The 25,057-nt window shown below is 49.6% G+C and overlaps 1 protein-coding gene across 5 annotated transcripts in view; it reads left to right on the top strand.

Moving 5' to 3' along the window:
- NOS1 (nitric oxide synthase 1) overlaps positions 1 to 25,057 on the top strand; it is a 106,754-nt gene that overhangs the window by 12,671 nt on the left and 69,026 nt on the right. For all 5 annotated transcript variants that reach the window (XM_059408519.1, XM_059408523.1, XM_059408521.1 and 2 more), the window contains exon 2: positions 11,670 to 12,811. In XM_059408519.1, coding sequence (XP_059264502.1) covers positions 12,090 to 12,811 — 722 coding nt within the window. In that variant the 5' untranslated portion in view covers positions 11,670 to 12,089. The remainder of the gene's footprint in view (positions 1 to 11,669; positions 12,812 to 25,057) is intronic.

Below are 25,057 nucleotides of genomic sequence, written 5' to 3'. Positions count from 1 at the left end.
AGAGCTTACAACCTGTCTAAAGGGGGTGCCACCACCCACTCCATATGTCTGCTCACATTCAGGAATACAGACCCAGTCCTTGAACTCATCCAGTGTTGCAAGAAAACCAGAAATTTGCATTTCACGTGAAATTTCCAGTTTTTATGTGGCGGTGCCCAATTTGAAATAAAATGTTTTTAGCTATGTTGACCAAACAACAGAGATCACAAGTAGGCAGAGAGGCAGGCAGAGAGAGAGGAGGAAGCAGGCTTCCTGTTGAGCAGAGAGCCCAATGTGGGGCTTGATCCCAGGACCGTGGGATCATGACCTGAGCTGAAGGCAGAGGCTTTAACCCACTGAGCCACCCAGGCACCCCTGACCTGAGACTTTTTGAAGCAACTGATATCCTGGGTCTAAAGCACTTTTGTGCAGAACAGTTTCTAGCTCAGGTAGAAATGAAATTCCATTTGCAATGGCCATTTTTGCAGGTCACGAAATCATTGAAAATCTGCAATTGTACTCAGTTCAGCCTAATATTATTGCTCCCTTGACTCAAGTGTCCTGCTCGAAGCTTCATGAGACTGCAAAAAAAAAGTAACACAGGCATTTAGAGGCAAATGGGAGCAATGTTTCTCAAGCCATAACGTGCACACCCATCACCTGGGGGTCTTCTGAAAATGCAGAGTCTATTCACAGGGCTGAGGTGGGGCCTGAGGTTCTGCGTTCCTAACCAGCTCTCAGCTGATACCTCCTGTCCATGAACCACACCGTGTCTAGCAGCACTAGACCATGTCCATCCCTGGTGATTCTACAAACTACATTGAGACCCCCTCTTTTATTTTTTTTTTAAATATTTTATTTATTTGACAGAGAGGTCACAAGTAAGCAGAGAGGCAGGCGAAGAGAGAGGAGGAAGCAGGCTCCCCACTGAGCAGAGAGCCCGATGCGGGGCTTGATCCCAGGACCCTGAGATCATGACCTGAGCCGAAGGCAGAAGCTTAACCCACTGAGCCACCCAGGTGCCCAAGACCCCCCTTTTGACCTCCTCTTTTTCTGAATCCAGGTGTTCTTACCCGAGGATGTGTGGTCTTGTGTATTTGCTTTTTGATTTATAATGGGCTGCATTATCCACCCCCACCCCCACAGCTGCTTGACCAGAACTGAGCTCATACCAACCCTGCCTTCCTACATGGCCAGAATGGAGCTCTGGCTGTGACAGGGATGCTCTGGTTTTCCACTGGCCCCCACTGTTCCCTCTCACCTCCCACCTGGGCTACTTCATCCGATAGCTGTGGGCCCAGAGATTGAGATTTTGATTTACTGAGGACCTACTATGCGCTGGGCCCCTTGCTGCGCACCAAGGGTACAATGATAAACCAGAAAAGCATGATCCCTGTCTTCAAGGAGTGTACAATCTCATAGTTCATTTAGGATGATAGGGTTTGGGGACAAAGTAGTTACTCAATAAATGAGCAAATGAAGGCGTTGTCTTCATGAAGGTGGGGTCTCTGATATTATGATCCTGATTTTTATTTTTAATTTGTAAAACTACATTGATATTTATGGCTCCGTTAAGCAATACTGAATGAGCATAATCAGGTTTTTATCCTAATTTTGAATTTGATCATTTAAGCATTTACTTTGACAAGCAACTGATATGGGGTCTGTGGACCCCTATAGAGGTTTGGTGATGATTTTTGCCCTCCCTTCACCTGTCATGGTGTCTTCACAGCCTCTGTTATCAATCTGGATAGGGAGCTAATAATTGGAGGTGGTTCACTAGTTAGGGAGGGATAAGGAGATTCTGGACTGCGCAGGCTTATTTTGAATAATTAAGAAATAGTATAACATACATAAAAAGCATCTACCAAGAAGGCTGCAGCTCACATCCTGAAATTAGCATTACCGTCAAATATAGGACCATGAGTAAATTTCCAGATTTCATGGGGAAAGCAAGGAAGATGAGCCTGTAACTTGAGTTTGAGAAGATACCATACAAGAGAGATCGTCACTCTGACTCAGTCTCTAAGAACATTTGGCAAATCCTTCCCTATCTATAAGCCTCAAATTTCTCATCTGTAAAATGTAGGGTTAATCCAGTGACTCCTACTCTTACTGGGTAATGGAATGCTTAGAAAAGCATATTATGGACTATCTCCCCATATAAACATGCATATGCACAGACAAAAAAGTTGTGCACACAATTCCAGGATTGTCAGCAATCCCCGAGCCCTGCTGAGGGTCCATAGACTCCTTATTGTGAGCAGTTAAAATAGAAAACCTCACAGTCCATTTCAGCACAAATTACTAACATTATGCATGGTGATCAGGCCAACTGAAATAAAAATACATAGTATTTGGAAAGCGGCAACAGCAAAGAATTTGAGCTGTTATTATTTGCAGGTGATACAGTTATCTGCTTGGAAAATCTGAGTCTAAAATTTACTGCAGCGAATAAAAGAGTTTAGTAAGTTAAAAAGTAAAGATTTTGAGCTCAGATAAAATTGGTTTGTGTCAGTCTCTTGGTCACTGACTGTAGCTGGATAAACTCTGCAATGTAGTTAACCTCTTTGTGCCTCAATTTCAACATCTATAAAATGGGAGTAATACAATCATGACTTTCACATAGTTGTTGCAAGGATAAAATTAGATAATTCAGTGAAGTGCTTACATATATGAATGTTCAAAATATTAGGTTGAATTATAAGACGGTGGTGAATTTGATCATTTCCAAACCTACTAATTTAATATAGTGCAACCTAATTAATAAAAATTCAATGAAAAAAATTGCTGTGGATAACAGATCATTTACTCAGTGAATATTTATTTTGTACTTACCTGGCCCTAACATATTTTAGAAGAGAGTGAATTATATCTTTCAAATCAAAGCAGACCTATGCTGCCTGTGCAAATGTACATCACACCCATATCTGCCTTGGAGAGCTATTTTTCCTCCTGTCCTTCACCCTTTGTCCCCACATCCATGCTAATATAGAGCAGGTGCAAATGCATTTAGTCAATCTGAGAGTCTTGGATCTTTTACTCAAGTTTAATCCATTTATGTTTATTGTTTTTTCTGATCTGACATCCGTGGTGTCATTTTCAATATTGCCATTTGTGTTTTCTATTTAATGTATTCTCTCTTCACTGAAACGAATTTGCAACTGATTCAGACCTACCTGGATGGTGTGACCTATTTGCAGGGGACTTTCAAGTTAAAGGAGCAGATATTATCCCTCTTGCCTTTAAAATAACCATTCTTATTTCTTTTTCCTTCCATGGGCACCTTTTGCCTAACCTAGTTTTCCTTCACCAGGGACAACCAAGGATACCAGGCATGAGAGGAGAAACTTGGTTGAGTGTCAAGTTAACACTGAGCGGCAGTCTGAAGGGTACCATTCTTGATGTCCTCCCTGAAATAAAGACTCAACATTGCTACGACGGTTGACATTCACGGTTTACAGAGTGCTCTTTACAGCACCTGTCCACTGAATCTTCACAAAAACCTTGGAAGTGGTTTTATTACCTTTTCAATTTCACAAAAAGAAATTGACATTCAAAGTGTTGAATGACTTGCCCAAAATCAAATGGCTGGGGAATGAGCCAAATCAAGTGTTTATTTTCTATAATCTCCCTTCATTCTCAAAATTATGGAAATAATGATACCGGGAAATGTTGACTCATCAGTATACTAGACCACAGTTAAATTATCTATTACTACTCAGGAATGACAGTTTTATCAAATTAGTTTCATTCATTCTTATCCTTTCTTTTGCCCTATTTTTATCCTGCCCTCCTCTGCTCTCATAGCCAGGAAATGCCATCATGATCCTTCTACTTGTAGAATCCAGAAGCTTTGGCCTTTGCCCCTCTACTGAGTCAGTCACCACAAACTGTTGACCCAACCTCCTAAATATCTTTTAAACCTACCCCCGTCCCTACTTCCTCCCTTCACAATGCTAACCACTGTCATCTCTCATCTCTGGCCTGCAGCAGCCTCCTAACTCGGGCTCCCCATAGCCAGCCTTGCCTCCCAGCCCTATTTTTCCAGGCAGCAGCCAGAGTGATCTTTCTAGAATCTAAATCTGACCGTAGAATTTCTCTCCTCAAAACTCTTCAGAGCTTATCATCACTGTAAGAATGAAGTCCAAAATCTTTAACTTGGCTCTCAAGAGAGCTGCATGATCCAGCTTCTGAAGACCTCTCTGGCTTTATAAGACACTGGCTTTCTTCTACTGCCACAGTGGAGAGGGCATGGGGGAGTGGCTTAGATGCCTGTTGCCTCCCTTCTCCGTGCCTTTTCTCCTCCACCCCTCCCTCCCACCATCTACGCATTCAGTGTGGCTAACTCTATATCCTGACTCTTCCTCCAGGAAGCCTTCCCTGACCACCAGCACCCAGACTGTTAGGCATCCTGCCCATGCTGCTATTACCACCCTGTATTTCCACTTTGCACTATATGCTACATTTGTCATAATACCTCTCTCCACCCTCCCTGCTCCTGTCCCCACCAGACAGTAAGCTCTGAGGACAGGGAAGTTGTCTGTCTTATCCATCCCTGCATTTCCAGTGCCCCAGCTCCTTGCTGGCCCGGGTGAGAGCTGTGTAAGGGTTCATAATGAGCAAATAGATGGTGTGAATGGGGGGAGGGGAAGGAAGAGAGGAAGGAGGAAAAGGGAGGGGAGGAAGAAAGAGGAAAAGAAGGAAAGGTGAATTGAGGGTATGAAATACACACTGTCTTTTTGCAACCATTTGTGTTTCATTTTTACATTAATACCAGTAGTGTGTCATTTTTACAGTAATGAGGCCATCGTCTTGGCTGTGATAATAGTCACATACCTGGCTTGAGATCGTTCATTTTCCTTGAGGTACGATCTAAAGCGACTCTAAAAAGAGTGGTTTAGGGCTGCCACACATTTAACGTAGATTATCCCATCGAATGTACTCCCACTTAATTACCCCATGTAATATACTGGTTTCTATCTTCAAGGTAGAAACCGTCATGTTCCCATTTTACAGATGACAAATCTGAGGCCAATAGGTAGTAGAAGTGGGTCACAAAGTCTTGGCTTTTGGCTCTAACTCTCCAGCCTTTGACCACTCCATGACACCCCCAGGAACGGAGTATGTCTGGTGGGGGGTGGGGGGGAGGAGGGGTGCATCTCTCGTGACTTTTGTGCCACTGAGGGGTGATGGAAGAATTTAATTACCTTAGCCCCAGACCCTGGAGTGTTCTGTCTCTGTGATGGATATAGTACTCTCCAGCTGGCTGAACTCACTCATAAAAATTAGCTTTGCAAAATGAAGATAAAATGAAGAGTCCATAATTCCCCAGATCTGTTCCAACATGAGGATAATAGCCTGTAGCTCTCTCCTGATAATGGACCCATGACATCCCCGTCTCACCCCAGTGGTGTTGACTCACCCCCAAGATCCAGGGCCTGAGTTTCTGGCTGCCTCTCTTGAGTTCCATGCCTCAACACCCCAAATCCCACCCCTTCGGTGTTCCAAGGACTCAGTGGGAGGATCCGCTCCTCTGAAAAGTAAGACCAACCTGTGGGTCCACAGCTTTCTCTTGGTTCTTCAGCACAGAGGGCTTTAAGCAACATAGGTCCTCGTGATAGCGTAGACGACCAATAGAATAAAGGCTGCTTTTATGATAATTATTAGTAGTAGCAGTGGGAAGAGGGCTCATCGGCTGGGCACTTACTGTAGTGTATGGCGTATTGTAAGAACTCGGAAAATATGAACTATCATTCCATCTTCACAGACACTCTGAAGAGATGCTATTATCATCCCCATTTTATAGATGCAGGAACCAGGACTCAGAGTGGTTAAGCAACTTGCCCACCGTCACAAAGCCAAGTGGAGAAGCTTAAGTACACATCTAAGACAGTCTGACTTCACAGACGGTGCTCTTTTTTTAAAATAGGATACAAAAACATAGTAAAAGATGAATAAATAAGCATTATGAAGGAACATACCAAAAAAAAAAAAAAAAAAAAAAAAAAGAACATACAATAAAAAGTAAGTTTTCTTCCCAACCCATCCTATCCCTAGCCTTCTGGTCCCTTCACCCAGAAGCAAGCACTGTTACCAGTATCTTGGATATTTTTCCAGAGATACTGAGTGCATCTCTGAACTTATTAAAGGATGGATGAAAACATAGGATGGATGTGTAACTATATTTATAGATCTGTGCTGTTCATCTTTTGAAATTTCACAGTGTGTCTTCAAGAGCGTTCCTCGTGGGTCCTTTTAAATCGAATCCCTGTCCCCTTATTTAATGCCTGCACAGGACTCCATCGTATGGATGTGCCATTGTGTATTTAATCTGTTGATACTCTGAGCAACTCTGTGTGTAAGGATGTTTCTTCCAGTTTATCTGCAGGAGAAAGTCCTAAAAATTGAATTGCCAGGACAGAGATCTGTGTATTTTAAATTGTAGGGTAGATCCTGTCAAATTGCCGTTCAAAGAGGTAATACAAAGCGGCAGTGTGAGAGAGCGAGTGTTTCCCGCTGCCTCGCGACAGGGTGTCATCTCAGCCTGGAAACACCCGTGAACTTATCCTGCTCTCTCTGACTTATGCTTAAGAGGTATGGGCAATAGGTCTGGGGAGATCGAGGTCATTATCAGCAAACCGAAGCCATGAAACATGTCTGGGGTACCCCATGGGGACCAGGTGCCCCTGTCTCAGGGATCCCCAAGACACAGAATGCCAACTCAAGCCTCCTGATTTGCAGAGGTTGGCGGGTTTGTAGCTATGACTTGTCAGCGTGGGAGAAAGCACGTCGCCTTGATTCCCCGGGTGGTGTTCTCTCCGGGGAAAGACTGCAAATTAGCAGTTCGGGAGATGTAAGGAAGTTGGTTGCTTCGTGGTGTTTTGTTGTTGTTTTTTAAAGAGCACAGTTGGGTTATGGGGCGGGTCTTTTGTGTGTGTGGAGGGTGGCGGTATTTTGTTTTGATTTTAAGACATGGAGACTTGAGATTTGTTTTTAAATAAGATTGGAGGGAGATGGGAAACAGAGCTGTAACCCATCAGAGATTTGGTGGGAGTGCGAACGGAAAACACCCAGGAGTTCACAGGCTGGGTGTTGTCTTTTTCCTTCGATATTGTTCATTTAAAAGGTAATACACGTATAATTAAAAACATAATTTAAATGATATTCAAATAGAAAAATAAGATAGACTGCAAAGTATGTCTCCCTCCTACTTCTGACTTGTAATATTCTTTGTGAATTGCAACCACTAATACCCATTCCTTCCAGAATATTCTCTGCATTTACACATGCAGAATTTACATGTATTTTTGTATCATGGGCTCATTTCATACCTGTGAGTAGAGGTCTGCCTCATTCTTTTTAAAGAAACGGGCATTATATAGAGGGTTAGACTTCAAAGGACTTTCAGACAATGGGATGTTGCAGACTCTGTTCTTAGCCCTGGTGACATCCTGCTGTTGCCTCCCTCTTCACACAGTTCTAGGTGGATTTTTCTCCCCTGCCCCATCCCCATCACGCCTGTTCTCAGAGGTCAGCCTCAAACGTGGCAAGATCTTTGCTAACCCTCTGTACCATTTTTCTGGTTTCTTTAGAAAGAATAATTATCTTCTGCCTGGTGAAGTTACCAGTAGATTCTCAAGGGGGCCTAAGGGAATACAGAGAGGTCAGACTCTAGACCGGCCCAATTTTACGTTCTTTTTTTTTTTCTAACTAGCCTTTGAAACCCAGTGTGTATTTTGCTCTTACGACAGATCTCAGTGGAACAAGCCACAGTTAAGGGGGGTTAGTGGCCACATGCGGCTAGTAGCTGCCTTACTGGAGAGCACAGCCCTAGACAGCAACCCCCATCCGTCGCTGACCCATGTTGAATGGACCCCTTGCTTCTCCAGGCCTCCGTCTCCTCTCATTTTTGAATGAAAGTTGGTTTGGATGATCTCAAGAGCTCCCCTTCATCCCAATGTCTTCTGACCTTCAGTGCTAAAAATGGAAGGTCATGGACAAGCCAAGACAAGTAGGTCTGATATAGCAGCTTAATCTCACCATCTGTAAAATGGGGACAATCCGGTGTCACCCCGATCAGAGTGAGGATGAAAAATTATGGCAGCCGTTAAGGAAGTGATTTGGGGAGGAAGAGAAATGAGGCACATTGTGGGGTTGGTGTGAGGATTGGGATTCACCCCAGTGAGTGCGCTGAATCCACTCGCTAGACCCAAGGTTGCTGACCGGGTTCACTTCTCTGAACCCTACTCACCTCATCATTGGTAACGTAACGTGGGGCTAGAGGTCTCTCCATACAGTCTCTGCTTGGATCAAATAAGGCACCCGTGCAGAGGGCTGGGCACCCTGCTTAGCTCATAGGAAACTCTCCAGTACTAGAAACCGCCGCTGTCCCCACCCCCTGGTCGCAGAAACGCAGCCCAGAATGGGGAGTGGCTTGCCCAAGGTCACGGTGAGATGGTAGTAGCAGACGCTGCCCTATTTTGGCTCCCTCCTTGTTGCTGGCAACTGTCCCAAAAGTCAGCCGCTAATTTCCTCGCAGCAAGGTAAATGAAATAAATACACCCAAAACCGCTGAACTACTCGAATGAGGCCCGGGTCCAAGTATTGTTTCCATGGTATGTACGCTGGCGTGCACGCATGTGATTTGTTTAAAATCACTGTTCCAAAGGGCGGAGGCTGGCTTGGCAGGACGTGCCGCCCAGCACCCGGATCCCCGTGTTCAGGGCCCTGTTCCACGACCAGTGCCAGATCCCACCAGCTTTCCAGCAAAGGGCCCCTTCGAGATGGCACATGAAACTACCTGTGGCGAAACTGGGATGGTGGAGAAAATTAAAACGACAAGCCAGGAAGCCCAGATCGTTACCTATTATATAACAGTAACAGGAAGCCCTTTCTTCTAGGCATTGGCTGTGCGACATTGCTGCGTACCCCGCACTCGCCGTTTTAATTACTCCTTCTGGTTACCCAGGAAAGGGGTGGCTGCTTAACAAGCCCGTTTTATAGATAAGGAAATAGAAGTTCCAAGAAAATAAAGAACTCATCTGGAAACAGAGAGAGCCAGGAAGGGGCCTTAAAAATCTTCCCCGGGGCAGAAGGGTCGCCAGCCACCCCCGTTGACGCAGGAGCCTCCTGGACTCCGGACATTCATAAGCTGGGACAAGTGGGTCTCCCTAGAGCAGCTTAATTTATTCATCTGTAAAATGGGGATATTCAAACTTGACCTTGGTGAGAGTGAGAATAAAATTACTGCAGCAGATGAGGCTGTGTTCTGCGGAGGAACAGGAGGGAGACAGAGTGTTGTGGGATTATTATTAGGATCAAGGTGGATGGGTGAGCAGAGCTCAGAATCTGTTGGCTGAGACACAGAGCTTGTCCCTTCCTCTCTCCCTCTCTGCAGACACTGAATATCCCTGCTTCTCCCAAGCCCAGCCTCTTTCCAGTTCCTTCCAACAATCAGGTTGCCTTTCTTAGGTCAAAGTGTGAGAAACAGTACCCCAATTTCCCAAGCACCGGCCAGTAGCCCTCCCTGATTTGAAAACCAGCCGAGAAAGAGTTTGAAAAGCTGAACGTGGCTGGGAAGTCTTGTGGGTCATTTTATCCTTTTTCTTTTGTCTTGAGGTAGGGCCCAGGATCTGTCCTTTTCTAGGGTCTGGCCCAAGCCAGCAGTGGGAGAAAAGCTCTTTGGAAACCTTGCCTTCCCAAAAGCTCACCTGCGAGTCCCTTCTTTAATTAAAGAATGGAGTCCACTGCCAAAGTTGGACACTCAAGAGAGAGCTAGAGGTCTCAGCTGTCTCTGCCTCCAGCTAAACAACCAACATCCTGGGTTTGGTACCCAGAAGAAATGGGGCTTGGGAGAGTTAAGGAAGCAAAGGGGTCAGGGAAGGACCGATCCTCCCCTGTGAGGAAAGACACAGGGGTTCTGGATGGTTCTCTCTCTCTCCACAAACCAGAACCCCAGCAGCAAGAAGCTGAAAGACACTCAGCCAGTCGACACACGGGCCACACATGCTCACACACCCAGTGGAGAAATGACACAGCACGAGGGCAATGCATGAATACAGAGAGACACACACACACACACCGCGACACCAGATGGAGAACACAGCCCGGGCCGGGCCTGGGTATTCATTATTCCCTCACCCACACAGAGGGGCTGGCAGAGTTACATAACGTGGGCTGCAAAAGGGGGAGGCTAGCTTACTAACTGCCCTGCCCTAAGGGGATCCAGGAAGGGGCACCTCTTTCTTGGGGGGGGGGGGGGGGTGTCTGCACCCATCTCCCGCTCACAGAGGCAGCGGGGAGCTTGTCGGCTGCCTCAGCCCCTGGATGACCCCGGGAGTTCGCTAAAAGGGAAACGAGGAGTGAGCATCACTTTGTTCGTGGTGACAGCTGGGGGCTCCCTCCTTGCGCTGAGCATGGCGAGGATGTCAGCCGGGAAGGCTGCTTGGGATAGAACTGGAAACTGGGCTTGAACTGGGGGGGCTAGAGCAAGGTGGAGGGGTTCTCTGCTATCTCCCACCAGCCCCCACCCCCCACCCCCGCAACACACAGATCACCCGCTCCAGGTCAGACACACGGGACACACTAACGTAACTGCCCGCTGTGCTCATGCCGCAGGGGCACACATCTCACCTGGGCCACAGTGTCCCCAGCTGGACTCCCAGCCATACCCCATTTCTCCAAACCTGGGGGAGCCAGAGGGATTTAAGAAAGTAACCAGAATATGAACTTTTCTCAACTGGAGTGTAAGTTTAAAAAGCTCGGGCTCAAGAGTGGGGCAGACCTGAGTTCAAAGCCTCTCTTTGCTGTCATTTCCACGTGACTTTGGACAACTAACTAACGCCCTTCCCAGGCCTGTTGAAGGGTTACCATGAGGATCAAAGGCCAATGTATTTATATACACACACATACATACATTAAGAGCATACCTGTTTAGTAAGTCTCCACTATGCTTAATCTTTTGGGATTTTTCTTCATTCAACAAGTACTCATGGAGCACCTACTGTGCTCACAATAACCCTGAGGGTACACCGTCCCCTCTCCTTAGTGTTCCCCCATTAGGGTTGCAGGCAGTCTGTGGAGTACAGATGTCCTCTAAAGTTTTGTGTGGACCCGTTGCCTTTATAATGGTCTGTCATGTGTCCTCTGGAGCCGGGAACAAGTTGATAGTTACCAAGACGGTCAGAAAGGGTGGTTGACACTGTTGGCGGCATTCCCCTTCCAGTGGGCTTGTTTTGGGGATTTGGGGAGTGGGTGGGACAGAGAGCCCAAGGATCTGTCCTGGCTGAGCTCCTGACAGGCAAGTGGAAATGCGGGTTAGACCCAGAGAGCCAAAGGCCACGAGACAAGTTGGAACGGTGACTCCTCATGATGGGAGAGATAAGAGATGAGATCGTGATTTCTGCCTTTTGGTTTCTAGGCTATCAGGTTTCCCCAGGGAGACTGTTGGTCTCAGGGGGCTCTGATCATGGGAGAGGAAACCAGGCAATTTGCAGCTAACAGGGAAGGGCCCGCATCCCCTCAAGGAGGAAGGATTCCGTTTCGAGGTTGGCTTCCAAACCCTAGTGTCTTGTGGTTAGACTTCTCTGTTGGCTGCATTTTTCCATCTCGCTTTTGAAGATGGCGCTGGGCGCCCCACATCGATCTCTGTCCGGTCGCTTCACCCCTCCTCTGTTCCTTCTCTCCAGCACAGGTCTGACGGGCCGGCAATGCCCAGGGAATAGTGCCCAGGAGTTTGCGTCACCTCGAGACACATCTAGACGCCTCCACCAGACACTTCTCCTCCCCAGTCGGCCTGACCCGTGGCTTCGGGACACGCCCCACGGCTTCTCCTGACGTCTGCCCGATCGACCATCACTTCCTAGAGAACAAGGAGGAAGGCAGACGCATGAAATCATGCCACCGAGGGCCGGATGGGAGTGAGAGGGTGATACCGAGTTGACGTCAGAGACGGAGAGGACGAACCCAAGAGTAGCTCCTTCTTGAGCCTCCCCGAGCCACCAGCCCCTGGCTCTTCCTCTTGGCACAGCGTAAAGCCTGGATCCTCCTGGTGAACTCGACTTGGCTTGACCTATTTTAAGTCTTCGGACCCCCGGACACTAGACGCCATGGAGAGTCAGGTGTTCAGTGTTCAGCAGATCCAACCCAACGTCATTTCCGTCCGCCTCTTCAAGCGCAAGGTGGGGGGCCTGGGCTTCCTGGTGAAGGAGCGGGTGAACAAGCCACCCGTGATCATCTCCGACCTGATCCGAGGGGGTGCCGCGGAGCAGAGCGGCCTCATCCAGGCCGGCGACATCATCCTCGCCGTCAACGGCCAGCCCCTGGTGGACCTGAGCTATGACAGTGCCCTGGAGGTGCTCAGGGGCATCGCCTCTGAGACCCACGTGGTCCTCATTCTGAGGGGCCCTGAGGGCTTCACCACTCACCTGGAGACCACCTTCACCGGGGATGGGACCCCCAAGACCATCCGGGTGACGCGGCCCCTGGGTCTGCCCACCACAGCCGTCGATCTTTCTCACCAGTCATCAGCCAGCAAGGAGCACATGCCGGCCGTGGACGGGACCACGGGCCCTGGCAACGGCCCCCAGCATACCCAGGACAGCAGGCAGGAAGCAGGCTCACTCTCGAACACCAACAGCCTGGCCCCCAGACCCCCAGGCCAGGACCCCACCAAGAAAAGCACTGGGGGCGCCCCCCAAGACAGCCAGAACAGTGAATTGCTCAAAGAGATAGAGCCTGTGCTGAGCCTTCTCACCAGTGGGAGCAAAGGGATCAACGGAGGCGGACCCTCCAAGGCGGAGACAAAAGACGCGGAAGTCCAGGTGGACAGGTAAGTGCCACAGGTGTGTGCGCACGGGCGTGTGTGCGCACGGGTGTGTGTGCATGTGTGTCCTGTATGGAAGCGTGTCCTGCTACTCGGTGTCGGACCCGGGAGCCAACCTGAGCTGTTGCAGATGCTCACCCAGGCACATCCGCTCGGCCCCTCTTGCCTCTTTCCCTTAAAACGGCACTCGTGAGAGCAAAATGGGTGTAACTTCAGGCCTGTATCTCTTGCCGTGAGACCCAGAGCTAGGAGTCATGGTTGCTGATGCCGTGTCTTCCAGCAACCCCTCGAGGTGGGTATTTTTGCAATCTGCAATTCATGGGGCAGAAGACTGAGGCTCGGAGGGAAGGGGCCTCTCCCGGGTCATCCAGAGAGCGAGAGGCGCGTGTCCGTGGCAGTCTTGGCACAGGGTGAAGGCCAAGGTCCCGGGAATTGGGAGAGGATGAGCTGAGGCCTGGGTAACCCTTAGCCTAACCCAGCTGTCCTTGTGACAGCCGCTGGGAACAAGCGAGGAATCAAAGCAGAGAACTGGCCCCAGTTCCCCCAAAACTGGGCTTACTTAGGTTGTGCAGGAGCTAAGGCTAGAACGCGAAGACCCAGGTCCCGGTCCCCCTGATTCTGGAGAGGAAGAGAACAGGCAATGCCCACCTGGCAAATTCAGGGGAACCGGGACCTGGGTGATTCTAGCACCTTCTTTGGGGAGGAATTGGCAGGTGGGCCAGGGGTCAGAGAATAGTGGGTCCAGAGATATGAGAGAGAGGGAAATTTCTCTCTGCCCCCTTCTGCTGTCATCTTAGATTAGCATTAACTCTACAGCCCCCACTACAGGGGAAGCTGAGGTGTGGGGCCACCCAGAAACCCAGGCCAAGATTTCCCAACCCTCTGTCCAAGGACCCCTGAGTATCTGGAGAGCATGAAGAGGTCCCCAAGTTGTCCCTCAGGGACGTGGATTAAAGAACTCTCCAGACCCGTGCACCAATTCATTTACCAGTTGTTCACTGAAGGTCTACTGTGGCCAGACACTGCTCTGGGCACCAGGGGTAAAGCAATGAATGGGACAGACAAACCCTCTGACCTTGTGAGTGAATGAAATAGACAAGCCCCTTGATCTTGGGGAGCTTATAGTGTTGTGGGAAAGATGAAGAGTAAATGAGATCAAGATGTTAAAATATGTAGGCCATCGGTGATATGTGCTAAGGAGATATACGGAACAAGGAAGGGGTCGGGAAGTGTTGGGGAGAATGAGTTTTAGAGAGTGAGGATAGGCAGGTCTCCAGGAATGTGACATTGGAAGACCCAGTAGAAGGGGAAGAAAGGCTCTTTGAAGCTTTATGGAGAAGGGCCATTCCATGCAGAGGGAGCAGCAGGTGCCAAGGTCCTGAGGTAGGAGTGTGCCTTATATGGTGGAGGAATTGCACAGGATCTAGTCTTCCTTCCTGATGGGTCAGCCCCCAAACTGCCTTTTGGTGGGGGCTCAGTCTGTGGCACCCCATCTCAGACCACCATTGCTTCCTGGAACTTTTGAAACTTTTCCCACCTGGGCAAAAACCAAACCAATTCCAGCAAGACACCAAGAAGGAAGACGAGCCTGTATCAGAAGCCGCCAGGCATCCCCTGCTGCCCTTTGAGCTCCTGTCCTCCGTCCTGCTCTCTTCTGTCTTCTGCACATTCCTGGGGCAGCTTGGAGTTTCCCTCATACCTTTGGTCCCTTCTCTACAGGAGACAGTGTCTTGGCCCCAGTACACAGCTCATGGTGTGACCCTCTTGGTGGGGCAAGTGTCAGGGAGCTCCTATCATCCTGACCTTCCTTTCCAGAGCTGGAGGCCAGGATTTGTCCTTGGAGCTGTCCTGGTTTGCAGAGATCTGGGGCCTGGTTCACCCACGACTAAACACGAGACCCCCACCCCAGGCAAGAACCCAGTCTTCAGGGTCACTGCCGCCTCCCAGGGTTCCCTTCAGCGGCTCACACGGGAAAGACAACATAGTCTTGAGATAACTTCTGGGAAGCCAGCAGCCGCCAAGTCTCATTCAATGGATTTAAATCTTAAAGCAGTTGGAGAATCCAGGTTCAGTCATTGGCCTGGTTTTTCTGGGACACCACCCGAAGTGCCTCCCCTCAAAGTTTCCTGGGTAGACCCTCTTCCTCAACACCCCTTCTCCCAGGAGGAGCAGCAGGAAGCTGAGTAAGAGTGTTACATCGGGTGTTCTACCTGGGGCCGTATCTAGCGTTCCGTACACTTGGTTCTGAGTCTTGGCTGGGCGCAGGGCGGGCGTGGGGTCAGGAGCGTCCGAATTCGCTGGGGCTTTATTTCAGTCCCATCCCGGACCCAGGAGCCTGAATCTCCCTGTGTGACGTGGAGAAGTCCCCGGCAGGTCCCTCCCCATGCCAGAAGCCAGTATGACCCTCTCCCAGCTGACAGGGCAGGACACACAAGCCCGGCCCGGCGCGGGACACTAGGATTGGCGGAGGTCATGAAATACAAAGGACTTGAACTGCAGCCCTCTCATAGGCCAGGCCTGAGGGGGCGCCTCTCCAAACCCCAACTCAGAAAAGCAGGCTTGGTTTCCCCGAGGGTGGAGGGACGACACGCCGGTCTGATGTGGGGTCTCCTCCAGCGGCCCTAGTTTCCCAAACTGGGGGGCTGCCCCGAGCTCTTGACCTGCCCTCGTCCATCACAGCCTTCATTCCAGTGACCAAAAGGAGCAGCAAACACTGCTTTAGAGGAGGCATCGTTTGGAAGAAAGTGGCCCGGGGCAAGTCCAGGGCTCCATGAACCCAGCTGAGGGAAGCGGTTCGAAGGAGGAGTATTGTCTGATGCCAGCACGTGGTTTCCCTGGCTTGATGACCCACACCTGTGCTGGGCTCAGAACTTTCCCTCACCTTCCGCCACTTTAACGAGTATTTTTTTTTAAATATTTTATTTATTTATTTGACAGAGACAGATCACAAGTAGGCAGAGAGGCAGGCAGAGAGAGAGAGGAGGAAGCAGGCTCCCTGCTGAGCAGAGAGCCCCATGCGGGACTCGATCCCAGGACCCTGAGATCATGACCTGAGCCGAAGGCAGAGGCTTTAACCCACTGAGCCACCCAGGTGCCCCTTAACGAGTATTTTTAAATGCCTCCTTTACTAGCCAGGAGCAAATTCATGGATCATATAACCTACTCACACTTTACATTTTTTAATAAATATAATGCCCTAACGATAAAAGAAAGGACACCAAGCATAAAAGCAATTTATTGTAGGGGTGCCTGGGTGGCACAGTCGGTTGGTGTCCGACTCTTGGTTTCAGCTTAGGTCATGATCTCATGGTCGTGAGATCAGGCCCTGTATCAGGCTCCCTGGTTAGCGGAAAGTCTGCTTGGGTGTCTCTCTCCCTTTCCCTCTGCCTCAACCCCCTCTGTGCGTGCTCTCTCTCTCTCTCTCTCTCTCTGTGTGTCTCAAATAAAAAAATAAATCTTTAAAAGAAAAAAAGTAACTTATAGTAATAGAAGCTCTAATGTAATAGATCAGTACTTGGATATTTGCCCCTACACGTAGAATTAGCCCGCACATGACAGTGTCAAATGTGGATTTGACACAGTGTGTCATTTTGGCAACTCAGACACCACCAGTAGGGTCGTCTTAGTGATGTGGTATGGGATTTTCCGAAGTGGCGACTGCACTCCCGATAAAACGGTGTCCTGTCTTGATTTGACCCAGCGGTGGCTGCAAGGAATATTCACGATATTTTAAAGCCGTGTTTATATGTCCGACCCAATTGGAATCTTGGCTCAGGAATCAAAGCTTAGCTTGCTTCGGATCTGGGTGAATGTCCAAAAGGTGCGTGGCAGCCAGGCCCCGTCTTCCCTGTGTGGGTTTGTCCCTGGCACTGAAAGATGTCCCCCCACCTCCGAGGCCACCTCCTTCCCACTGTGATGGCAGGAGCCCTCGAGATCGTTGGAACGACCCAAACTTCTGGTTGTTGCAGATGTGCCCTCGGGAATCACCAGCCTGCCTCCCAGTGGCTGAGCTAAATGCCGTGCTGAGTGTCAGCGTCCCGAGTCAGGAAACGGAAGCCCAGGGACAGAACGGTCTTCAGGGTCACTCTTGGGCCTGGCAGGCCTGGGAGCATCCGAGCCCCTTGGAGCACACGGTGGCCTGGAAATGACGCACCCTTCCAGGGGCTTCCCCATCCAGGCTGCTTTGTGGGGTGGGATCAGAGCTGGCTTCCGGGTGGCCCCCGCCAGGCCTGGAGCCCCCGGCTACGGCAGCAGTATGTGGCTTCTGGGGGACCAAGCAGAGGCTGGGGCCATCCCTAGTTCTCAGCGGTGCCCTTGACTTTCCTGTTCTCTTGGCTTCATTTCCTTCCTTTCCTCTTTCCTCTTGGACGCGGACCTGTTCTCCTGCTTTATCTAGTTCCTTTCCGTTGCAGGGCATCCCTGGTCCTGTTGCTGGGATGCTGGCCCTTCGCGGGGGGGAGATGCGATGGCTCGTGTAGGTACAGCCTCACCTTGCATCTGGGGGGAGGTGGACCTGGCGGGTGATGGCAGCATGTGGGTGTGTAAGGAAGGGAAATCTGGGGGCTTCTGGAACCTTCTGCCCTTGGGAGCGGTCACTTTAAAATGCTGCGTGTCAGAGGATATCCAGGTTGTTCTGCTGCCCTGAAGGAGGGTTCTAAAGAGGCCAAGGTCCCTGGCCCAGCATCCATCTGGACCAGCCGTCAGCCTCGCCCTGTGCTGGGATCGCTTCCCCTCCACCTGCAGGGGACTCGGCTCCTTACAGAGTACCTTCCTGACCCCTATGTCTTCAGGGCTGGGGTGAATTCAGCTCCCTAAGCGGGCTGTGTGGTTGGGGTTCCCTTATCAGTGAGAAAACTGAAACTTTGAGAGCTGGAGCAGTTTTGTCCAGGGTCACCTAGCACGGGCCACAGGGTGCCGCCTGGCTTCTACCTGGACGTCTCACTGTGGGCATCTACAGTTAAAGACAAACCAGGCGAGAGAACGTGGCCGGAGGCACAGAAGTCCATTTTGAGCCCAGAGAAAGAGCTTAACAGGGGAGAGGAGGTCACCTGTGACAAGCCTGCGTTTCATCATCGTGATGCGGGTCAACGTGTACTGAATACTCCAGGTGGGCCTGCCCCCATGTGCAGGTGTTGACATTGATGAGTTCATTTGCTCCTCACAGCACCTGTTTTCCTAATAAGCAAACCAAGGCTCAGAGAGGTGCAGTCCCTTCTGCCGGGTCACACAGCTCACAAGTAGCAAAGCCAGGACTTGACCCCGAGCCCATGGTCTTGGCTGCTACCAACATAGATGGCACTGTTGGCCACAGCGTACTTGACCGCTGGCCATCAAGCTGCTGAGGATGCTGGAGTACTTTCTCAGTCCGGAAGGGAGAGAGAGATGAGAGAGAGCACCCCTGGAGAACTGATCTCAGACCAACCAACAGCAGCCCTGACTCCAGGGCTGTCTGCAGTAGAGGACCTCCTCTCTGGCTGCACTTGACTCATGGCTTTGAGTCACTCTGTTGGCATGGACTCCGATGACTGCCTTTGCACTGAGTGTCAGTGTGAGCTTTCATTCTCATCCTGACCGTTTGAACACCTGGGGCTTCCCCAGTCCGTCCTTTCCTGGGGAAGGGACTGGAGTCGTAGTTATGGAGTCGTTACTCTTGCTTTACCCTCTCTTCCGTCTGTGTCCCCGCCACTTTGTCATGTGGGCACCCAGCCCCTCGTTCTGGGGAAGAGCTATAGACTAAGCCCACCCAGCCACCTGCTCACCCCAGACAGCCGTAACCAGGGGCCTTCTCACCATCTTTCATTCAACGAATATTTATTGAGCATCTGTTCTGCCCTAGATACTGTCCTTGGAACTGGGGATCCACCGAGGAGCCTCTGTCATTAAGAAGTCATAGACAAGAAGGGAATAAAAAACAGGTAGCCTCAGGCAATCGCTTTAGAAATTGCATGAGAGACATGGAATACTACATTAAAAACTAATGATGTACTGTATGGCGACTAACATTAAAAATAATAATAATAACATGGTGATTTGAAGAAACAAGGCTTGGGGTTAGGTTTAAAAAAAAAAAAAAAAAACTAGATCAGAGAGTCGGAGAAAGCCTCCCTAAAAAGGCAACATTTATACTGAGGCCAGAAGGTGTGAACCATGTGAAATCTAGGGAAGGGCATTCCTGGCAAAAGGTACAGCAGGAGCAAAGGCCCTGAGGCAGGAACAAGGTAGGATGTTCAAGGAACGGAAAGAAGGTCTGTGGGACGTGAGCATAGTGAGTAGGAATAAAGAGGTAGGCAGTGACCCCACGTGTGGGCTGGGACACTAATTCTGCACGCCATCCCTGCCCCAGCCACTGTCTCAGTTTCCCCTGCTCCTTGCTGCAATAACAAAGATCACAAACGCGGTGGCCTAAAACAACCCGCATTTATTCTCCTACAGCTCCAAAGGTCTTAGGTCTGGAGGCTCTAGAGGTGAATCTGTTTCCCTACCTTCTGCAGCTGTGAGAGCTGCATTCTTTGACTTGCTTGGCTAGTAGCCCAGCCCCTTCCTGACCCTTCAGAGGCAGCATGTGGCCTCTTGCCTTCAGGGTCACATGGCCTTCCTCTCTTATGGCAGATCTCCCTCGGCTTCCTTCTTCTAAGGATGTATGATGGCATTTAGGGCCTACCCAGTTAATCCAAGATAATCCCAGTTTCAACATCCTCAACTTCCATCACCCCTGCAAAGACCCCCTTTCCATGTAAGGTAACATATATGGGTTCCAGGGGTTAGGGTTTGATGTCTCTGGGGGCCACTTTTAGCCCACTGCACTCATCCAACAAGCCCCCTGGAGAAAGCTGTGCCCAGGTCCTGGACTGGCCATTACTATGAGGTCTCACTGGACTGGGTTCCGTGACCTTACTTTGAGTCCTCCCTTTGCCACTCAGCACCTACATATTTTAGAAAAGCCCCTGGACCTCTCTGGGCCTCAGTTTCCCCATCTGTAAAAGTAGTATGTGGACCAGATGAGCCCTAAGATTCCTTCCAGGCTCCTCCTTAAGGTCAGTAGCGAGCACGTTCATCACAGGCCAGGCAGCTGACCAGTCCCCCTCCTGTCCAGCCCACCCCGAAAGTACACTCTCCAGAGCATCACTCTAGGGGGAGGAGCTCAGACATCCCTTTAGGTCACAGGTCACAAACGGGAGATTGAAGGTCCCACCCAGATCGTCTACGAGTTTTATTGGGAGGCCTACGGAGTTTTTTAAAGAATGATTTTGTGGCAAAATAGAGAAAGCAAGAGGTTTCACAATGAAACTGATTTCCAGCCTCTCAAAAATAAAGAGAATATCAGAAGAGCTATTAGCATCAAGTCTATTCGTGGGGAGGCAGCCAGCCCGGGGAGCTGGGCGGGGCCTAGCGCGGGCTCTCCAGCTCCCCAGGAACCCGAGTCTGCCAATCGGCTCAGCGTGGACGCTGTAAACACTGGAGTTTGAGGATCCTGTCCAGTTTTTGTGATGTGAAGAATTACAGTCCTGATTGTTGCTGAGCCCAGAGGCCCTCACCTCGCTTCTCAGTAAAATTCTAGCTCTCAAGAGCCTCGTCTCCCCTTTCATCATCTTCCCCCACTCCAGCACGATGAGATCTAGAACAGAGCTTTGCAGAGACCTCAGACTCATTTTTCCATGGCCCCCAAGTCTTCCTGCTCTCACTTCACTCCCAATATCCGAGACCGGGTGGAGCGTGGACAGTGAGAAGGGGGTCAGAGCGTAGTGCCATGTCTGAGGAGAAACGCGGCAGGCCTCCTGCCAGGACCAGCTGCTCCTCAGCAGCCTTCTCGCCTGGTCAGGGCGGAGCAAGCAGCCCCTACCTCCAGACTGTGCCCGACACAGAGGCCTGGCCCACCTGCTCCCCATCCTGGGTATTCGGGATTAGTTAGTGGTCGGCGCTGGGGTGACTCACACCTGTGCAAACTTCCTGTGGCATTGACCCAGGACCGCCCTGCCTGAGAGCCCAAGGCCTGGCCCCCAGGAAGCCTCAGTGGGAAGGAGATGGCAAGAGTTTTGGAAAGGTCTAGAGATGCCAGACTGACTGTGTTAGCTTGGGGTTGACTGTCCAGCTAGCGAAATGGAAGAAAAGAGGCTTTAGTTTGGTCCTTGCCAGAAAGCACAGAAAATGCTTGCCGAGTGGAAGGTAAAGCACCATGCCTGGTCTTATGAGGAGAAAGAAGAGAAGGAGCTTGGAGGATGCTGACATTTCTAACCAGGAAGGAACCTTGCTGTTCCCTGCTAGAGTCAGGCCCGTAGCACTCCCAGGAAGATGGGTCTTCAAGGAAGTCCATGGACCACATGGGGTGCTTTGGACAATGCAGATTCCAGGCTTCCCATCTAGACCCGCTACCTCAGACTGTCCAGGGGGCAAGTTCAGAGAAATTTTAACAGGACCCTCAGTTGATTCTGATGCCTCCTAAGTGTGAGAACTGCCTAACGTGACCACATGATGGCCGTGGGGATCCTGGTCTATCCTGGAAAGCAAGCCCACTGGAGGATGGCCTATACAGGGGACCATGGATGGCTGAGAAGGAGTAGAAGCCACATACGGAAGGCAGGTTCTTCAGTCCCATCTGGGAACAAGGGGCAACTAGTGAATAAATCCTCGTAGACGTAGAGATGGCCATAGAGCAGGGATTGGAGGGACTGTGGGGGAAGCATGAGGTTGGGTTCCCAGCCACAGCTAAGCCAGTGCTTCTCACCAAGGGGTACATTTTGCTTCCTCCCCAAAGGGACATTGGGCAATGTCTGGAGACATTTTGGATTGTCACATCGGGCAGGGACTGTGGAGGGAAGAAGGTAGTTCTTGGCATCTAATGGGCAGAGATCAGGACAGCTTCCCACAACAAAGATAGGTCCAGCTCCCAAGATACCAATAGTTCCAGGTTGAGAAACCCTGATCTAAACCAAAAGCACTCCAGGGAGCTGGGCAGGACCAACATTCATAAGTACTGGCAAAGGAGAGTCATCCTCCAGGCTTCTAAGAAGTCAAGACAGACCCTATCCCATCCATCTATGGGCTCCCAGTTTATTTATTGAAAGAAGAAATGATACATGAAAGTGACCAGGCTATTATTCAACAGATAAATACGTTCAACACCTCTACCCCATTGGAGGAAAAGCTCAAATCTGAATTTGAGGTTCTTCACCAGTATGCGGCTCAACCAAACGTCTCCCCCATCACCACTGTTCTCAGTGACTCTCAGCTAGGGGAACAGCAAGAAGGAAACATCTGACTTTCAGGCTTTCTCCACTGCTTATCGGTAGTGTGACCTTTGATGAGTTACCTAATCTCTCTGAGCTTAAGTTACCTTCGTTGTCAATGAAGACACCCATGTTTAATTAGTTCTGACTATGTGTTGAGCATTTTACGCTCATGACCTTGTTTAACCCACAGGAGAGGAGGGGTGTGAAGTGGGTGTTGAATGTTGAGTAGGAGCTGGTTCCTGGCAGAGGGAGGATGAAAAGGCATTCCAGAGAGGTCAGGTATAAAGGTAAGAGCAGGCAACAGGGTGCTCTTTGGGAGGAAAAGAGAGTGGAGATCAGGACTGAGAATGATGGGAGGTAGGAGTCTGGAAGGGAAGCAGAGAATTCCTGAAGTCCTGTGCCTTGGGAACAAGACATAACAGCTCAGAAAGGGTCTGAGTATCCCTACCTGTGCCGTCCAACCCCCAGAGAACATGCTTTTTTCTCAGCAAAAGCGATGAATGCCTCCTTTCCCAGGCTTCCAAGACATTAAGTCCTTGGAACTTAATGTTCCAAGTCCTTGAGGGGCCACTGTCCAGTGCTATAACCGCCAGCCACATTTAGCTACTTAAATTTCATTAAAATTAGATAAAATTTTGGATTCAGTTTCTCACTGACCACGGGCACATTTCAAATACTCATTGCCACACGTAACCAGTGGCTATAAAATTGGACAATGTAGACGTAGGATGTTCTCATCATCACAGAAAGTTCTACCAGACCATGCTGGCTTAGAGCAACCTTGGCAGATTTATACAGAACCAGCATTTTCCCTTTATCTGTTTCTGTCTGATCAGCCCATGAACACAGTAGTAGAAAAAGTAACAGCAGGTGCCACACAGCTAAGGGCTATAAGCTTAACCTCGTTTAACCATTGCTGCAACCCCATGAACTAGATATTATTAACCTGCTTTAGAGATGAATCAATGGAGATTCAGACAGCATAAATATCCAAAGTTGCACAACTTATAACCAGCAGAGCCAAGAGTTGAACCCAATGCCACCCAACCGATAGCCCACCCTCTTAACCAGTAGCTTCCTGGTGGTTCCCGTAGGAACCCATGAAGCGGCTAGATCCCAGGGTGAGCAGATTCGCCGCAATTAACTAGATTTTCCCTCAGACCTGGTATCACTATCAGACTAGGAGCGGGGAATCTATGGAAATCTACTTCTGATTTTGCTCTTGGGTGAACGGAAACAAAATAGCTCAACCTGGGTGTTCCCTTTGGTCCCATATTAAAAATATTCCTCCCCAGCTTATCACACGGGCCTCTTAAATAAGTTTGTGTTGACAAAACACTTCAAATGCATTATTTAAACAGAGGTGTTAAAGGCTCTTAAAAAAGGAGCGAGGAGGGTGAGGATAAAAGCAGGTCTCCCTGAAGATTCAAGACAGACAAGCTATGTGAGCCATTTCGGAGTTGCCTAGGTAATTGTTCCCTGTAATGTTTGCAGACTGGCCTCATTCAGCAAGAGAGGTTGGATTCCTTGCTCTTTAGCCTCTGGCTTGGAGTAACTCCTTTCTCCTGTCTCTGCTTAAAAACGGAAGGATCTGGGGCGAGCATCAATCAGACCTAGTTTCAAATCTTCTCTGTGCTTACTGTGGGAGCCTGGGAAACATACATAACCTCTCTGGGCTCAGTTTTTGCCTCTGCAAAACAGTCTGTTGAGAGTAAATGAAGTCACTTCTCCACCAGCACCTGGTATGTTACAGACCCTCAAACAGTATCGGCCTTTCGTCTCTGCTGAAGCCCCATTTATAGTCACATGATATCATAAGATCGGGCGTTTCACAGCTGAGCGGGAGCTGAGTGACATTTTGAGCAGCCATCTCAACAGAAAATTCCTCTGTTTATCACCATGTAGGTAAACCACTGGCTTGTGGAATGTCTGTAATCAAGAACCACTCCCAGTGTGTTTGGTGACATTTTCAAGAGGGTAAAACAGAATGTTCCCTCAGACAATTGCAGACCTCTCCATGTAGAAGAGTGGAAGTGGCTCTGACGCAGGCCACCAGCGCTTTGTGAAACACAGCGAGGAGGGGGTGTGACTGGCCCCGAGTGAACAGCTAGAGGGGCCACTCGGGCCCTGCCCTCAGAGCTCGAGCCCTGAATGACCATCAGCGCAGACTAGGGGTTGGGGGAAATGATGGCACCGGGATTATAAATCCCTAAAGCTGGGAAGGTAGAACAGAGGGCTAGGTAAGGGTAAGCCTTGATACCTGGGATCAAAATCAAGAGGGGCTCCAGAGAAGCCATGGTGCCCGAAGCTGGGGAGCAGACAGATGTTATAGAGTGAAAGTGGAAGGGAGGGTTAAAAAGAGGCCCGTTGTCAGGAAGCAGGAGGACAGAGCTCAGAGGGAAGAAGGACAGAGGTAAGGCAGAGCTGCTCAGAAGGTCTGGATTGTGATATGAAGTCAGTTCCATCTCAGCCATGACTTATCTCCATCTTTAGAGGATGACCAGGCTGCGGAACATAGCTGAGATTGTCTCCTCCCGAATCTGAGTTCAAGAGCAGAGAGCCAGGAAAGCTTTGCAGTTAAGAAGTCAGCATTTAGAGAACAAGTCTGGGTTTGAATCCCAACTCCTGCACATAGCTGTGTAATTGGGGCTAATGATTTAACCTTTCTGGGCCTCCATCTCCTTATCCAATGATGATTATGAGGATTATGATTATAGTAATGAAGGTGCTAATGATGGTGACAATGGAGGAGGATGGTGATGCTGGTAGGGATGGTGATGATGGTGATGATGAGAGTGATTATGGCAATGATGGTTATGCGGATGAGGAGAAGCTGGATGGTGATGATCATCAGAATAATGGTGGTGGTGGTGGTATCAATGGAAGTTTGGGTGGTGGTGGCGATGGTGATGATGGCAATAGTAATGATGGTGATGATGATGATGTGATGGTACTGGGGATGGTGATAGTGATGATGTGATTCTGTTGATGTGATGGTGGTGTTGGTGGTATTGATGGTGATGAT

The sequence above is a fragment of the Mustela nigripes genome, chromosome 8 (assembly GCF_022355385.1).
Source record: "Mustela nigripes isolate SB6536 chromosome 8, MUSNIG.SB6536, whole genome shotgun sequence".
Classification (NCBI taxonomy): Eukaryota; Metazoa; Chordata; class Mammalia; order Carnivora; family Mustelidae; genus Mustela; species Mustela nigripes.
Note: the sequence above shows the minus strand (reverse complement) of the source record. Positions and strands in the feature narration are given on the sequence as shown.